The sequence below is a fragment of the Patagioenas fasciata genome, chromosome 1 (assembly GCF_037038585.1).
Source record: "Patagioenas fasciata isolate bPatFas1 chromosome 1, bPatFas1.hap1, whole genome shotgun sequence".
Lineage (NCBI taxonomy): Eukaryota > Metazoa > Chordata > Aves > Columbiformes > Columbidae > Patagioenas > Patagioenas fasciata.
The window spans coordinates 22,784,815-22,803,584 of NC_092520.1; the positions used below are offsets into that span (position 1 = coordinate 22,784,815).

An 18,770-nucleotide genomic window follows, 5' to 3' on the forward strand; every position below is an offset into this window, starting at 1 on the left:
AGATGCCTGAAGTGGACTACTTTACATTTCAATCCATAAAACTTCTTCAGATAACAAGAGCTATAGATAAAACAGTAAGTATTGAACAGTGTAAAAAGGGGATGTGCTTGGATAAAGAAGGTTGTGCTCTCTGCTGTTGAGTTCCATGTACACACAAAAGGTCATGGCCACAAGATCACATTAAAGCTGAGAAACTTGCAGAGGTACATCTGAAGACACTACTAATAAGCTTTTTCTGAAAACCAGAAAAAGGTATAAGATTAAAACCAGGAGCTATGATCTGCATCTTCCAGAGGTGCTTCTGCCCCTACCAAAAAAAAAAGTCTTTCTCACAGAACTGTGAATTTTCCATTAGTCCAGCTCTCACCTACATCTAACAGAGATGAGCCCCGCATAGGTAGCACCTGTGATAAGGAAGGGTAGCAGTGTAGGGGAAAGGGACCTGGGGGTCCTGGTAGACAGCAGGATGACCATGAGCCAGCACTGTGCCCTTGTGGCCAAGAAGGTCAATGGCATCCTGGGGCGTACTAGAAGGAGGGTGGAGAGGTTCTCCTTCCCCTCTACTCTGCCCTGGGGAGACCACACCTGGAATATTGTGTCCAGTTCTGGGCCCCTCAGTTCCAAAAGGAGAGGGAACTCCTGGAGAGAGTCAAGGGCAACAAAGATGATTAGGGGAGTGAAACATCTCCCTTATGAGGAAAGACTGAGGGAGCTGGGTCTCTTTCATTTGGAAGAGACTGAGGGGTGACCTCATTAATGTTTATAAATATATAAAGGGTGAGTGTCACTAGGATGGAGCCAGGCTCTTCTCAGTGACAACCAATGATAGGACAAGGGGTAATGGATACAAACTGGAACACAAAAGGTTCCACTTAAATACGAGAAGAAACCTCTTCTCAGTGAGGGTAACAGAGCACTGGAACAGGCTGCCCAGGGGAGCTGTGGAGTCTCCTACTCTGGAGACATTCAAAACCCACCTGGACACCTTCCTGTGTAACCTCATCTGGGTGTTTCTGCTCTGGCACAGGGACTGGACTGGATGATCTTTTGAGGTCCCTTCCAATCCCTAACATTCCGTGATTGTGTGATGGGTACTTTCATCATAGATTTTTTCCTGACAGGTCCCTTAAGATTTAAAACCTCTGTATGGCACCACCAAAACTTATTCCCCACAACTGTCTTCTCAGGCTGCTAAGGAATATCACTTGCCCATCTGGACTCAAACATGTTTCTTCAGCATATTATTTTTCATAGCTTGAGATGCTGCTATTTTTTTCCAAAGTAATCAATTGCTTTAACAGAGTCATTAATGACAGCTCCTTAGGACAAAACACAGTTAACAGGTACTTTTGTAACACAATGAGAAGCTAGATTTTCCTCTTCAATTTTTATTTAAAAAATTCAGATTCTGTTGTCTTCTCCTACATGAGCAACCTGAATCTGAACGCAGAAAAGCCACAGATTAAGCACAGCTCGATTCCAATTTTACTTCTGTTAAACACCTTATCTACTACAACAGAAGCGGTTAATTCAGGAGGGAGTCCTCTTGCAATATAATTCCTCCCGTTTCCACAGAAATGTGGACATGTTTACATACAAAGTTGTGCTTTGATTCAGATCTTTTTTCATTCATGTAAATTTATTCTCTATGTAAAATTCATTTGATTTCACCTTCCTTCTAGAGGGGAAAAAATAGTCAAGATAAAAACAACTATTTTTATCACCTCTGACAGTCAGCTCAGACACAGAAAATTAACACTTACAAGCAAGAGACCCCACACCCCTGCAGAACATGCAAAGCCTTCTGGTGAACTGAGGACACTTTGTATTGCCATTCGAAAGAATCACAGGAATAATACCAATCGTGAAGCAGAACTGCCATGGAAATTGTTATTTACTTCAAGCAAAGCTCTTCCCAAACCAACATACTTTGAGTTAAATTTGCCAATTATTATGAGACTACCAATGACAGCAGGTTAGTTGAATAACACAGAACAAGAAGCTGACCCATGCAGGTTAAGAACTAAATCAGAAGGTTTATTAGTATAATAAATCAGAGGAGAATTCTCAAGCAGAGCAAATATTCCTCAATGCTAAAGCAGGAAGTTATTTGATACTGACATGTAGCCTAACTATTTGCATATTAAGATTGACAAGTGCTTATTTAAAATTTGGAGTTTGTTTTTAAAAAAATACAATATTGTGTTAAAATGGAGCAAATATACCTCTGTCCTTGATCACATGACAGTTCAAGAAGGCTGACCTTCCCCATGCTGCTTTCAACAACAACAAAAACACCACCACAAAACACCAAACCTCCCAGGAACAGCACAGAGAGTAAGAGTGGAGCAGAAAATGTGCCAGCTTAGAAAACAAGTTCCCTTAGAAACCAGGTCATCTAAGAACTGAAACCTAGAGACCAGAGCAACCTGCAGTCACTGCTGAAAAGCATGCAGACACAAGGAAATTATGAAGAGCAAGGTGTCATAAGGTTTGACTATTAGACAAAAGCATGTTCAGCAACAGGAACTGCACTACTGTCACCTGTTAAAATCTCATTTAAGTAGACAGTGGTCTTGACACGGCCTCAGGTTATTCAATATAATATAGAACCTAAATTAGCAGCTTTTAAGAACAAGCAACCAAGCTCTGTTTGCCAGTACTCCAATATAAAGAAGTTGTCCTATATTTTATACAGAAAAATAAGCAGGTCTCAACAGTCCACTGTTGCTACCATGCCACGGATGGGCTACATGTGCACTGTATCAAAGACAAGGAGTCAACAAGCAAAGCCCAAAAGCTATTTTGAAGGCTAGTTTAGATATGAGATGCACTAGCCTTTTAGAATTAGTGTTTGAAAGAAAAATCTTTCCTAAGAGGCAGGAAAATATACTGGAAACTCAGTGGAATTAACTGGAAGAACACTTAAGCTTCCTTAATTAAACTGAGAGATTCTCAAATGGCCATAGAGCAACTGACTGCAAGAAGTTTCTGTAACAGCCCTTCAGTCTTCCAACCAACTCAGTGATACACTCCATGAATTACAGGTACTGTGAAATCTTATTTCTTAAAAACCTATCTACAACAATCCATGAATAGTTGCCTAGTAAAGCATTGTTTTGACATTGTCGAAATTTAGATGTGGAGAAGAATTAGTGCCATCTGATGCCTTTTTTTTTTTCTTAACAGCAAATACAGAATCAAGAGTCCTTTGCACCTCAGTTCATCAGACACATCATTTCCACACCCGTTCAGGATACCTGGAAGATATAATGATCATGTCTGCTGGAAGATGTTGCCCATTGGTGACCTTCACAATATCTCCTACTGCTACCTGTTGAGTCAGGGGCAGGAGTACAGTAGCATGGAAAAGAAAAACAAACAGTTTGCTTGTCTAGAATGTTAGTTTGTTATTTTCTTTCACCCAGTCAAAAGAACAGCATCATGCACAGAACAGCTAGAGACAGTGCTTCTGAAAGTCAGAGTACTTTTCACTGCAAGTTTGGGAGTATCAAAGGCTTCCCTTTTCTGAATGCAAAGGAAACAATTTCCTATTAAAAAAATAGATATAGTAACTTGGAAAGTATGAGCTTCTGTGGCTCATACTTACTAAAAATTCTTTTTCATAACCTTGCCATCATCCAAATTCGAGTTCATCCTTTAGTCTTACTTAACCTAAAGTCTTTTTTTCACCTCGTGAAGAAGTTATATCTTTTAATACTTATCTTCTTCAAGTATCAAGAGTTTCTCCTATTCCTTCTCCATATTACTTACCTACTCAGTCATCCCTATAATTTTGCCTTCACCTTCTTCAGATACACTGCTTGTACTAGTCACTTGCAAGGAATAATGCCTGTACAAGTAGATATCAACCAGTTCTTCCCTGACATATAGTTACTTGAGACATGCAAAGTCTTCATTTATAGAAGATGAAGACCTAAGAGTTTCTGGCACGCATGAATGTGTTCTTCACTCCAAGAAGGACCCAACAGCACTCAAAACATTAAGCCAAGCTTGCCTGGTAGCTATCAGACTGCTCAGCACCAACGCACTCCTGAGAGTCTGAAATGGACCTAAAACATTCTAAGCACATCAATATATAAAAATTGAAAGATATGGCATATTTGAAAAGGCAGATTCATTAGCCTTACTCTGATACCACTGAACACAAATTCCCTACCAATACCAGCAAAACAAATGATCAGAAGTCTGCCTTAAAGGTGGCTAGCACAGAACTGTTATTCCCTACCAACAAACACAAGCTGGCGTAATATACAGACAGACACAGGCAAATTCAGGAATGGCCTAAGCATATAAGAACACCAGATTCCAGGTTCCACTTTAAATATCTTTAATTCACTGTTCTCACTACAAATAGGATATGGAACAGCATAAACAGGCATTATCATTAGCCACCAGAATCCCTGGCAATCTTTAGTTTCTACTGTATCCTAATACCAGCACTTCAGCAGAATTGCTTTTAGGTCTCTTGATGTGTGTCTCATTTCCCAAAGGTTTTAAAGGGTGTACTTTTTTCTCATGTATTAGTTAACAGGGCTAACTTTGTCCTTAAAAAGGCATTAATAGCCACAATGAGATCAATACATCCTGAAGGATCTCAACAAGTTTTAGAAATAAAGTTCAGAAGGTCCTGGCACCAGGCTTCTGAGAACACGGGTTCCAAGTGCCCAAGGTAGCAGCAGGGCTTGTGCTCCTTACTTGATCAAACAGCACACTTATTAGCCTCAAAACTTAAGAGCTTTTTAGCAGTGGTAGCAAAATAAGCCTTTGTTGGACTTTCAAGGGAGATATAGCCTTGCAGTGAAAAGTTACCCTTCTTGGTGCAGACTGAGAACAAAATACTGTTTATACCCTGGAGCATATTAACTGTCCAAGCAAGAACACTTAAAACAGTTCATTAGCATTTGAAAGAAACATAGTACAAACATTTAAAGACGGGTGCCTTGCTCAGGGCAATTTTCACTACTGCAACAGAAAGGATCCCTCCCACCCCACCTGACAGGGAATTCTCAGTGTGCATCAACTCTGGGCCTTCACATTTATTTCCGCAAGACTCTAGAATGTCGTCTTCTATTCCTTACCATTCAAAGTGTTATTTACCTCTTTCCACATAATGTTCTGCCACATCCCATTTCTAAGCACTGGGAAAAAAAACAAACAAACAGTTGAAAGTTAAATTAGAATAAATATCCAAGTGGACGAATTTCAAAACAACTTTATCAGCAGTAGCAGACATTGACCAGAATAGGAACTAACATACACATCAGAAAACTACTTTTCAGAAGCTGGGATCACACTTTTGTCCACAGCTGTACGCATGCGCATCCAAGATAAGTGGAAGAATCTGCCCCTGGTATCTAAATTACATGATTTTTATCATCTGCTAGACAACAGCTGGTGACACTATTTCTTCTTCGCATCATTTCACACTAATATGCAGATAGGCAGTCTTACTTGTTTGGGAAGTGAACTTCCTTAAAACAAAGCACATTATTGCCCCCTGTCAATCAATACCAGGAAGCACCTTTACTCTGTGTATGACTTTACTACAGAATTTTCACTTCTCATCTTTTTCCCTGCATTTTATTTAGGATGTTTTGACTCTAACACATCCAACTTCACTACCATAAATCACTGTTATAGGGCTAAGGCTTAGTTGTCAAGCAGGCTCAAAGTCCTACTGAAAAGCAAAGATCAGGTTTGACAGAAAGAGAATCCTAAATGCTAAAGTTCACACTGAAAGCAAAAAAAAAAAAAAAAAAACCACACCACACAACAAACAAGGTACTAACACAGGCCTTGGTTTCGAATATGTTCTTCCACCCAAGTAGTTACTTCAGATGCTTCTACACATACTTAATACTACCATAGCCTAAACCAGCAAGGTCAAAAATTTATGCCCAGCCATTGCTGGCCAACCAAACCCAGTCCAGGTTGGAACACAACAAGTACATCCCAACAAACTCAAACCCTTCACTGAAACCAGCTTCAGCCAATTTTTGAAAGTGCTCAAAAAGTGTAGTATGCAAGATATGAAAGGTAAAGAAGCCCACTTCCTACTTTGAATAAATTTTGTCCTCAGTACTGTGCAATTCACATACATAGCTCATCTGAAAAATCATACCAAACTCCCAGAAGACACAGTTCTGCTGAATAGTCCCAGCCATCCTACTCAGGTTAGGGCACTCCACAAACAGGAACACAGCATTTGTCAGACCAGATTAAGTACAAGAAACCCACCTCTAGATTCCTGTTCCCAGGCCACACACCTGAGGACAGATCACAGTGAAATAAACTACTCAACAACAACAACAAAAAAAAACCACACACACACACACCAAACCACACACACAAGTAGAAGGCACTGCTACTGATGCATCTAAATTGCTGTGCTTCCACTCAAACACACACATGCAGTTTAGGGGTGAACAGTTTCGTTGCATCCCTTCCTTCCCTCTTCTAAGCTGTGCTTGAATTGAGCTCTGTGTAGTTCAGAAAACATGAAAAGGTCTAAGACCAGAACCTCAAGTGAAAAACCCACATACCTGCAGCCTTGACTCAAAACTAAAAACCGCTAGAGAAGAATTGCAACACTTAGCATCTCCTGTGCCCAACTTTAAACAACTCCCTGCTCCATCAGAAAATTCTGGACACATTTCAGCAAACAGTTCATGCCGCTTTATGTTCACATGCAATTAAGGTATTTTGTAGTTTCAAGTGCCATGAACTTTGTTTCATAGACAATTTACTTAAGAGAACCATTCAGCTTTCATGCTTACTGAAATAAATTGAATAAAATTAGTCAAGCAAATTACTGAATCAACTACTCTTTTTTTAACTCAATCTCACAATCTAACTCAAAAGCTTCCATTAAAAATAAAACAGTTGCAAAATTTTGTAGCTGCTGTGCCACACATTCTACTTTGCTTAAGCCAGTTTCACAGAGTACTCCAAAGGACAGAAAACACTGTCTTCTCTAGACTATTTATAGAGAGGAAAAATGATGAATTATTCAGTGTCAAAAGGTGTTTGGTTAAAATATAATAAAGAACAAGCATCTAAAAATACTGCTCCTATTCAAAAACAGAGTTTCAATATAAACCTTCTAAGACTTTTGAAAACTAAAAAAAGAGAGTATTTATGTTCAAGACCCAGGACTTAATGCTGCCACTCACACCTGGGTGTTTATGGCCACTTGAAGTGCTGTTCCTGAAGGGCAAGCATTTCCCATAAGTAGTGCAACAGTTTGCTAGCCCTGTGCTCATCTACTATTTGAGGGCAACCCATACAGTCGTAAAAGCTCATGGCTTATTCCATAATCTGGTAACAAGAAAATCAGTACCTCAGAAGACTTCTTACTGAGCTCTCTACATTTACACAATATGCTGCTCTGGGCCTTCACTTGGGGTTACATTTAGTCTGATCTCTAGATTTCGTGCCATCTTCACACACACCACATGAAGCTGACCAAAACATGAAACACTGGCTCAGGTCAAATACGCTCCAGCTCCTAATGGAGATGTACAGCACTCACCTGGAGCAGAACCTGTAATTTAGTTTCCTCCAAAACAAATTTAATTCCTACACATCAAAGCCACTCTCCAAAACAAACCAATCTTTTCAATGGAAAATGTAATACAGCAACTGTGCTTTGAAGATATACTACTGCTCAAAAAACTAAACATGAAGATAAATGCAAAGCCTACATGAATGTTGCTGCAGCAAGCATCTGGTCCTTGCAGGCAGTGTAGCTCAGAACACAGCTCAGCAGCTGAGTAGATGTCTACTTTTGAGGGACCTGAGCTGCTCCTGTACTGACTGTATTGACTAGACCTCACTCTGCTATAAGAAGAATCTGAAGGCATACACAAAAGCTAAATTTAATTTATCTAAAATCCCACCTTGCATATAAATTAGCTTTTCTTTATCTTAATGTAAGTCAAGAATGAGCCTCTTCTTCCATTCTCTTAAGAAAAATGAGGATACAGTTTTAAGTATATTTTTGAAAACTGTATTCACAATATTCAAATGTAAAAAAAAAACCTGACCTAAAATAATTTTGGATGGTAATTTCTACTTGCTCCATAAGAACACCTTGTCTTTTTAAGGTCACCTCTCCACAATCACTGTGATAAACCTCCCTTGAAGTGCATTAGCACATTTATTCTAACTACAGATGAATTAGAACTGCCCATGTGACCCTTGAAAGAACCATCCTTCCTATTACCTATAACAAGGCCTGTAGTGCTACAGCAATTATTCATTTCTTATGACTGATAAACAGTGTTCTTGCATTTAAAACATTTTCCCAGGCTCTTGTAAAGAAATTACCTTGAAGAATTGGTAAAGCAATGCTTTTTGATGTTCATTAATAAAGAGTCTCAATGATCAACTTAATTTCTCAAGCACAAACAAAAAACAACCCACTGAAAATAGTCCTGCAAACACTTTCCCTGTTAAATGAAGCATGGAGCTAGCAGGTTGCTCAGTTCCACTCATTCCTTTAAGTGTTTCTCTTGTTTCTTGACACTTAAGCTAAATGTGTTTGGGAGGAAGGGGCTCTACTTGAAGGTCAGGTCTCCCTGTTTTCTGTTTCATCTGCAGATCTACCCAGAGCAGCGAAGGAGCTGCCCAACACAGGAACACGGAGATCTGCGACTGCAGCACAGACGGAGCGTGGCATGGCCATCAGACTTCAGATTCTGCACAGCCTTTCAGCAAAGGGAGATGAAGAAAACAGTGATGTCCTCAAGTATTCAGTGCCGAGAAGCATCAGTACATCAGACATACACATAGGCGTTTAGAGGGTATCAGTGTTAAATTCTCTTTCAGTGACACATCCAGGAAACAAATCCACAAAATGCCCAAAGCTCCTCCTATAGTTTAAGGGCAGCAGCATTTACAAAAATGACTAAAAATTCCTTTGATACCAACTGTTAGTGTTTCAAGCACTTGCTGGGGGGAGCAGTGTTATTTGTTTTGTGGTGTTCATTTTCTTTCATTTGTTTGTTTCTTAAAGAACAACCAAGACAGAGTTTGGCAGCAGAGAAATTCCTTGGTTCTCTTGGAGGAGCTGAGAACTCTATAGCTCTGGACAACCCTGAAATTACACAAACTTTTAAATTCTAGTAATGACTCCCACGCCTCACTCCTAAGCCTCACACAATCAGTAGTCTGAAACATTTGGTAAAATCCTAACAAACCAGTAACTATGTAGTCCAAAAAAACCATACATTCCCCACCATCATGACTGTTTAAGCAAGAGAATTGTTCTAAAGTCAAAGTTCTCATATTCATTATTTGCACTTAACATATTTAACATAAAGACTATTTAGTCTTACCTATGGTTTTCTTTTTATTCACTGCACTGTCTGCCTTATGCCTTTTCTGCAAGGAAGCAAAACATTTCATTACACCTCATTACAGATACCAAAACTATAGAGCTAGAAACATGAAACTGCAAGATAATACAGTGGGTCATTTTTGCCTTTGTTACTTTTTCTTTTGTAAGCCACACAGATCATCTACACACAAACTGTTAGTAAAACAATGTAATTTAACTTAAGTCAAAGTCCCCATGTTGGAAGTCAAGCTCAAGCCTGGATCAAGAACAACAGCACCCTTAAGTTTCCCAAACTGTTTTTTGGAAGAAAAATAAGAGGACCAATGAGACAGTATATTTAGATGACAGCTGCACTACATACTCTATGTGCTGTGTTCTAATTTTATTCATCAGAACTTTGCAGCGCAAAAAGGCCTCTATTATAATCAATATAAACAGTTTGCTCTGTGCTAAACTTGCTCTGCACCCAGGCCTTTTTTCAGGACAAACTGAAAAACCCACGTATCTGTCAGGACTCCAGAGTCTTCCTCAACAGGTCTTTCTAATAAAAGTAAAAATGAACAAGTTTGCAAAGACAGAAACAAGCATCTTGACTACTACTGTTTCCTTGTTTATCATCTACAATAAAAATGTCTAATTGATCTGGACATGCTACAGAAATTCTAGTCAAGTTTAGAGCTCTGAAAACCAAAACGATATCTTGCTACTCTTCAGCAGTCTCAGTAGACTTCAGAGATGCAGATATTTGTGGCATTTTTGAAACACTGTCTTAGCACAGCCTTCCCCGTTATCATACTCACATAGTCTTCTATGATTTCTTTGATGCCAGCAACTGTTAAAATAAATAGCAATGGCACCAAGGTGGTGTATCTTCCTGTTGGAGAGACATCTGGAATTTGCTGCAAAGAGAGGGAGAAGGAAGACTCGTTTTATATTTCTATTTAAAAATCAGGTTTATCAGGTTTTATCAACTTTAGAACTTCATGCAAAGTTCTCAAAAGGAGAACACAGAGTTTTCCCATTTGTGCCTGACTGATATCTAATTTCAGTGGGCAAACTAGCCTAAGCTCTCAGCAGACTTGAAGAAACCACTACCATAAAGTTAGCTGTCATTCATGTCTTTTATTCTATATCTCTTCACAAGAAAAGCGTTCAACTGATGTAGTTCAACTGGAAGCAGCAGTAATATGGACAACCTAAACAGTCAACAGTTTAACAAAAATCCACAAATGCTTTCTCAGTATGGTCAATAGCTCAATGTTTTACAGTACTACTTGTTTTTACTTAGTAAGAATAAAAGTAGCTTGATTTTACAACGTACATTGGAAAAAGTCTCCACATCACCTTCTAATTTCAATTATTTAATACATACCTCAATAATGTTACTATTAAAATATCTAAAACAACTTCTTTGCAGTTAAGTGTAAGAACTGCAACAACTTTCACTGCATTACAATTTCATTTTAACAGGGCAAACCAAGAAAACAATACCTGCAGTAAGGCAATGAAGAGGAAGAATGCATTTGCAGCTTTTCTTATCTGCTCATACAGGAATCGAGGTAGAAATGTCACCACGCTGTACTTCGCTGTGCTGCAGGTTAGAAGACTTACTTTAGTACTTTACTAGAAAGTCATACAGGGATTACACCCAAGAAGTTTGAAGGAGGCTTCTAGAAGTCAGTGTTAGAAAGCTCATACAGTAAAGACAAATATAGAGCATGAAGGAAGGCGCCTGTGTTATGAGGAAGAGCTGCACAGAACAAGAGGTACCACACAGACCAAGAATGCTGACAGACCCACTTCATTTGCTTGTACCTTTATTATTAAATAAACCGCCAGATAATTTACTACCCAGACTTCAGCACCACAAACAGGCAACCTTGTACCTTAGCTCCACATACCCGATTAAGTGCTCACCCCTTATCAAAACATGGATTTAAGTTCCAGGGGATGGCAGAGGTTAACACAGGAGAAATCAGAAATTCCGCAGTGCTGTTTTTAAAATGCCTCATTTCCCAGTTCAGAGCCTCTCTATACTCAGAAATAACCCTCCAAAACAATGCACAGTTATTTAGATTAATCTTTCCTGATTATTTCCCCTGACTAATTACATTAATATTTCTCCTACCTTAAAACAACTGTTGTCTCAACAACTCATGTAATTTCTTGTTTCCTTCACATTGAACTCATGATGGGCATGAGTATAACTTGAGGGGAAAACAAACAAGTGTTCAAGATAAAAAGAGTTAACCACTCAATTTTTAAATGCTTTTTTAAAACCACCCTCATGTTGTTGAGTTACTAAAACCAATGTAAAGAGAGATGAAGACTCTTCTGTGCAAGTCCTTGCTCTCTGACCACATAGGCTGTAAGTCAGTCATCCACATGTATTCTTGAGATCACTTCTGCAGCATGATGAGTTTCCTTGCACTGTCTGAGAGGCTGAGTCTGTCCAGTAGCACATAGTGTTCCATTATACAAGGAAAAAACTCCGCCTTGCTTTCCCAACAAACTGGCACAGCACCTTCCCCCACTGGTAACTATTAGGCACCAGCACAAGTTGGAGCTGTAAGAACCAAGAGCTTGCAGCTGTAGTTCAAGTGTCTTCCCCCAAACACCCAGCATAAGTGCTGCAAGAGCCACACTACCTGTGACAGGAGTTTTTGCTTGTGTTTTGGGGTATCATGCTGTTTGGGGGTTTTTTGTTTGTTTTGTTGTTAGGGGATTTTGTGTGTGTTGTGATTTTGTTTCATTTGTTTTTATTAGTTTGTTTCTCCCTCTGCAATTTTTCTTCACTGGTTAGATTCTGGTGTTTTGTTTTTGCTTTAGTAGTTGGTTATGGGTTTTTTGTTGTTGTTTTTTTATTTAAGGCAGCTTATACTTCCAAGGAACTGAAAATCCTAAGATGCTCTTCTCAGGAAAGAAGTATTATCAGTGCTTGAGGAAATAATTTAACATCTCAAACACAGGAAAAAAAGCTGGTTTATTGCTGTTTCCTAAGTGTCAAGAGCACCTTTCCATTAAAGCTGGTCCTGTGTGAGATGCTTTTCCTGTTCTCTCACATCAATAAGCCTTCCAGATGGATTGAATTCCACAGCACTACTATTCACAAATCATGAAGGATGACCATAATCAAGGGCTTTATCTACACAATCTGCCTTTCACGATTAACTGCTATGCATAAAACTCTTACCAGAACCCTGACCCACAGGCAATTAAGTTCAGTGGGGTTTTCATGTCTTGTATGTACAAGGTTAGAAAACCGCATTCTCCAAGACCATTCACTTGCTTTAACCATTTTCTCCCCATCTCCATTTAATGATATACTGCTACATCTTCGAGAATCAAAACAGTAACAAGGGACAGCACAGCACCATTTGTCACATGCAACTCTATTTTGGACAATAGAATCAGTGGGGCATGCTAAATAAAATAATCAATTAAATATCATCTGTGATCTCATCTTATTAGGCTGTGGTAGTTGTATTGCCACTCTACCTAGCCTCCTTTTCAAGCAATTACAAATCCCTACTAGGTTTGAGACAAATCAGTTATTATTTTAACCGCACCTCTGGAAGAGGCAACACAACAGTATTTGCAGCACTACAGCCTGTAGACTGCCTATTGCTACTACTGTTCAGCAGAATTATATATTAAAGTACTCTGTGATATTTCACACAAGTCACAGGTGGTCATACTTCACCATAAATTACACCAACTAAGGCAACTGAGTGAAAAGATGCATCCAGGTTCACAGCATGTAACATAATACACTTGTATAAAGGAAGATAAATTATTTCCTTGAAATGCTATTTGTCTCTTCCAACTGGATCCTTTGTTTTAAGCCACACTTACTTGGTCCCACATGCAATAAGCTTCCTGTAATACAGGACAGAAATAAACATACATGCCTCAGAAGTACCTTGTGACTTTAAAAACACAGGTTAATTCAGTTAATAGTTCAGACCTACACGTGAATTCCCCAAGCAGTATTAGTTGGAAATACAAAGTTGGCAGATTTTTATATCAAAATAGTATTCCCTTGGATACCACATTTCTATGATTATATTTTAGAACAAGAATTTGTTTAAAGAAAATCAAGCTGAAACATTTATTAAACAACATTCTACCATTTACCAACTTTGCAGCTAACTGGTACAAACAATATTCTTCCTCTAATGATCATGTTAATGTCAACATAATAAAGCTTTTTGAATTAGCTTTATACATATTAATCACTCCATCCATTTCTGTAGCCATCCATCATGTTACTTAAGCAAATAGGTACAGTTCTAATTAGAAAAGAGCACATTCAGCTGTTACCATGCAGCCCCACAATAGTAACTATGTCAGTGTATAATAAGATGGTGCACACTATTATTCAAAAAGAAAGCCTCCTGTGAAAAGCTAACTAATTGTCCAAGACAGATAGGAGTATTTCATTAATTTGGCTCTAAGGAACAGCTCTCTAAAGGACAAATACAACATTTACAAATAAAAAACACTTTGTGCTGCCTCCAAACAGACAGATGCATGATAGATGACTTCAGGATAATCAAAGCTCAGAAAGAATAGTTAAAGTCTACAAGTGAACAGGTAGAAAATTCAGGCAGCTCATTCATAACACAGTTTTTGTCATTAAAGATAAATGTCTGCAAAAGTTAGCCCTCTGACCAACCCAAATCAGAGCCATCTCATCTTCAAAGAAGGACAGGGTCCCACACTCTAAGAACAGCAGGTCTGCAGCTCACGTGGTGAGGCAAGGAGAGCAGCACATGCTGGAAACCAAACAAACCTTTTTTCCTAAAACAACAGCTCTTAACTATGCAAGCCTTTGTTAACTACACAAGTTTGATGTTTAAATAGGTCTGCAAACATTAGAAGATTTGCCTTCTCCATATCTGCAACTTAATTCATGTAAGTAATGTTTCAAGTTACACCACTGTGCAAGTCAGGAGGAACACTACCAAACTATGTTAAATAAATGAGTTTAGATAGACAACAGTACAGCTGAAAGTGTGACCCCACTGTTTCTAGGGCAGTGCAGAAACTTTCTTGAAAGCAATCACTGTATAATTTGAAAAAAAACAGAGTGTCATTCACATACTTTAACTCACTACTGTACTACTAAAGTATTAAGGATTAGTCAGTTATTTGAATAACGCTCAATGAAAAGCAGCAGAGTGCCAAGAAACTCAGAACTAATTTTCCAGGATAGTTCCTCCATTTATTAACATTGGATTTTTGCACGACAAGTCCCATAGTTGCCATTTACCCTTTTTCCCCAAAACTTTATGAAAAGTTTTACTCTATTGACTCATCTTTGAAGAGGCAAAGGCTGCCAGAGACAGAGGCAGAGGTTACCTCCTTGAGAAGCATCTCTGCACTGGCAACCTGCAGCAGAATCCAACTCTATTTTCCCAGCCAGCCATCTAAAGTACTTCCACCCCTTCCTTGAGAATTCAGATCGACAACTCTGAGATGAACTTCACCTTCAGGCTAATCATGATACAGAAAACAAGACCTCCTTCAGACACATGTGGTTTTGTTTCCAGGGTGGCAAGTACAAACCATTGTCCTTTCCTTCTTAATCAAAGAGTCTCACTCTGTCAGATGAATCCTTGAGACTACAGCTCCTGCAGAGGAAGACTCAGGCCAGTAAGGGTTTCACTATGCTGCATATGGCCTGTACACTTCCATCAGTTAAGAAAAACATATGTTGTCTCTAAACACTCTAGATAGTTTGCAACAGACTCTCAGCTTGCGTCAGAATAGAGGAGTGTAAAAGGAGCAAGACTTGCTCTTGTACAGTAAAAAGCACAAGACTTGAATCCTACAAGATACTATTGTTTAAAGTTTGCCAGAGGAAGGTGAAGAACCATGAGTCAACATATTAGAATATCTGTCACCCAGCTCTGGAGTGAACACTGTCCACAGACCAAGTGCCCCTTTTGTTCCCACGCTTTCCTGTACTCCCCTACAGTTTCTCCATAATTGCAATAGCACATTGTACAGGTTCATATACTCTCAAAAAACACAACAGTTCATAACTTTGTCTAGAGAACATTCTTCAATCTCATTACTGAAACAAATCTGAGATACTTCCCAACAAAGCTGTTCCAATACTGTAGAAGATGATAAATCTGTTGTCCTAAACTACCCACAGAGACAAACTGATTGGGAGTATCCAACTACATTAGAATTAACCCATTTCAACTTTGGCAGAAAACACTTCTAGCAGCTTCAAATTGCAGTGCCCAGTAACTTGTTAAAACTCTTACCAGTGGGACAGTTTTCATCTCAAGGACCTCACCACTTCCCCACATTTCTTAGCACAGCAGTACCTTCATTTAAAGGGTGGGCTCCCACCAGAAGCAACTAAGGGCACCATTCCACATTTGGGAGGCTCTGAATCTCAGTCCTCTTTTCTCAAGTCATAGGACTTGAGGAGAAAAAGATAGTTTCATATAGGTTTAAGGGACCTGAGACATGTCAAGCCAGCCTACTAATTCCCCTGCAGGTACAGTTCCACCAAAATAGTTTGAGTCTGCTGTCATGAGCCACTGAAGCTCTTCTGAAGAAGAGTTTACTTCAAGTTTAATTAAACACTTAATACATAACCAAATTTTAAAAATAGAGAAGCAGACAGACAACGGACCACTGAGGTTTGAGTGTTTTATAGAAGGAGAAATTAAATTACCACAGATTCTTCAAATATATTCTTAGAACATTACTTTATAGTAATGCACATCATTAGTGTTCCGTCCTACACTAAAACCTAATAAAAAGGTGAGGCAGTGTCCTGGTTGCATTAAAAAACAAGTTTCTCTTTTAGTGAATTTGCCTGTCAGCTAAAGCCTTCATGTTAGCTGCATTTTCCTGGAGAACCAGACAGATGTTTCAGTAAACCTAGCAATGGAATGCAAACTTATTGACAAGCACTGATGGACATCTCGCAAGAGGGGCAACGAGAAACTGGTGACCAAGAAACTGACCAGCTGTGTATAACATTGCATTCACGTGAATACTTCATATAAAAGCGGGAGATCACGAGGACCCTTTTCCTTTTTCCCTTCTGCTTATGGCCGACATTAGGAGAGGACCTCGCTAGTAGTCCCTGCGAACTGAGGCCTAGTGAGAGACTGAATCCAGCTCCGGTTGGCTACAGAGTCTAATCCAGGACTTTGGGTGCTGGCTCTGCATTGCTGAGACTTTCAAGATTGGTTTTGTGTATTTTGTATTATTTTCTCTATTCTTACTAGTAGCATTAGTAAAATCTTTCTAATTTTTCCAACTCTCTTCTCTCTGCACTTCTTTCCCTCCCGATCGCCTGTCCTTAGTGGGAAGGGGGGAGAGGGAGGGGCAATGTCGGGGGGGAAGGGGAGGAGGTTCACAATACATCTGCCAGGGTTTTATTGTCACCCTGCAATCTAAACCCTCGACAGACAGTAAGAGCAATATTAATTGATTACCATTGCTTCTGCTGGCAAGTAATGTTATCTACCCTAAAGCACAACTCTCATTTCAGAAGAGAGATGTTTAGGCTGACAAAGCCAGCTTGGCTGAGTTATGTGCCCTTCCCTAAGAAGCTGCATCAGCAACAAGCTTATCTTCCAAGTACTTTGTTTCGGTTGTTATCTTTCACAGAGCACTGCTAAGACAAAAGTACATGAAGATGCATTATGACTCTTGGCCACTGAAGCATGACAATCTTACTACTCTACTTCTATAAAATGAACTCCGACCTGTGTAAGGATTTTTCAGTATCTCTAACCTACAGTATTTCTTGTGCCAAGCTGCGCCACTATCAGCAGGACTTCTGTCATACATAGGCAGTGAAATACTGTTAAAACTAAAACAACTGATGTTGCCAAAACAAGTTTTACCTCCTCTAAGAAGGCCTCCTACAGTAGCACTCATGGCAGTCTCAATACAGAGCAGGCATTAGCATGACTGCTTACGCTCAGTTTAACCAAAAAACAAGACCTCGTGGTCACATTTAATAGAGGTGATAGCATTTTTGCTTTTAAATGCTGTACCCTGGAGGCATTTCCTAAAGCACACAAGCAGAAAAAGCCTTTCGATTCATTCTTTATTTCTGCAATCCCTACAGAAAGGGAAACAGACTCCTGGCTATTTTTTGGTAACAAACACATTAGACAAACACTGTTTAAAAAAAGCACTAAAAGCTCTGTACACATTATATTGTTCCAATGTGCTCCCATAGTCTCAGGTCATCACTACAGAAATATGCCCTTGCTTTTTAGTAGCCCTGCTGGCAAGTAAAACTCAATAAAATAGAACTAACTGGAACAGTTCACATAGAAATACTGTCTAATAAAGGAAGTTTAATACCACATCTAGTTACTGTGCAAACCCAAAATAGGTTTCACAGTAAACACAGCATTGATATGAAAATAACTGAAGAAAACAGCAAAATGAGGCATGTAAGTTAGCTAGCTATCTAAAAAACAGAGTGCTAACTTCAGTTTACAGCCATTATTTAATTTCAAGTGTCACCACAATGTAAGCATCTATTGTTCTAGTGATGAGCAGAGTATCAGCATTATTATTATTCAAATATGGGAAGTACATACATTGAGAATTTCTTTTGAGTTAACAACAGTATCTACCTCAGACTGAAAAGAGATAGCAGAGGATTAGTTTAATACATGATTACACTTGTACCATTCATAATGTAATACAGATGTCCTTTGAAGAACTCCAAAATGCTTTTCTGCAGCCAGGCAAGCAATCTGTTCACATGACAAGAGAATAGATTTCCAAATGTAATACAAATACTAGCACAACTGGTCACTGTGTCTGAACTCTACCAAGAAGACCTGAACACACATAGGCACAGTTTTACCTGAAGAACAAAGACAGATTCTAGTGCAAGAGGAATCCTGGTCTACCACATACGCACTGACAAACAAACTTGCACATAGCAAACCACTATTCACATTTTCAGCTGCCGATCATAGTCAACACTACTTCAGATATTCACATTACAAGGGTCAATGCTAACTGGCTATTGATACCAGCCAACTCCTCACTAAGTATCAGCAAGAATCTCCCCACACATTAAAAAAGCACCAACTGCTCTGAATCTCAAGTGGCTTCCAGTGTACCTATTTACAGGCCAAGAACACAATATACTTTGCTTTCATTTGCAACATACAGTTAAAACTAAAGAAGAATCCAGACTGTCCCATCAGCATCTGCCAGATGATTCCTGGTGACAAAGTTGTAGCCACAGTCTGGGACTCCTTGTCTGGGGATAAACAACAGCCTGTTTAACACAGGACTTGTGGTAGTACTAGAAGCCTTGGTACAGTCACCATTGCTAAATTCCTAATGGTGGTGCTTCTGCCTTATTAAATGAGAAATTCCTTCTTGCCAGTTT

The 18,770-nt window shown here is 39.1% G+C and overlaps 1 protein-coding gene across 6 annotated transcripts in view; it reads right to left on the minus strand.

Moving 5' to 3' along the window:
- ATP8A2 (ATPase phospholipid transporting 8A2) overlaps positions 1–18,770 on the minus strand; it is a 347,902-nt gene that overhangs the window by 284,605 nt on the left and 44,527 nt on the right. For 5 of the 6 annotated variants that reach the window (XM_071804368.1, XM_065830605.2, XM_071804354.1 and 2 more), the window contains 5 exons: positions 10,856–10,955; positions 10,165–10,263; positions 9,363–9,408; positions 5,122–5,162; positions 3,261–3,334 (listed from right to left, as the gene is read on the minus strand). In XM_071804368.1, coding sequence (XP_071660469.1) covers positions 3,261–3,334; positions 5,122–5,162; positions 9,363–9,408; positions 10,165–10,263; positions 10,856–10,955 — 360 coding nt within the window. Of the gene's footprint in view, positions 1–3,260; positions 3,335–5,121; positions 5,163–9,362; positions 9,409–10,164; positions 10,264–10,855; positions 10,956–18,770 lie in introns of those variants that run through there. The other variant, XM_065830624.2, reaches the window with a different exon arrangement.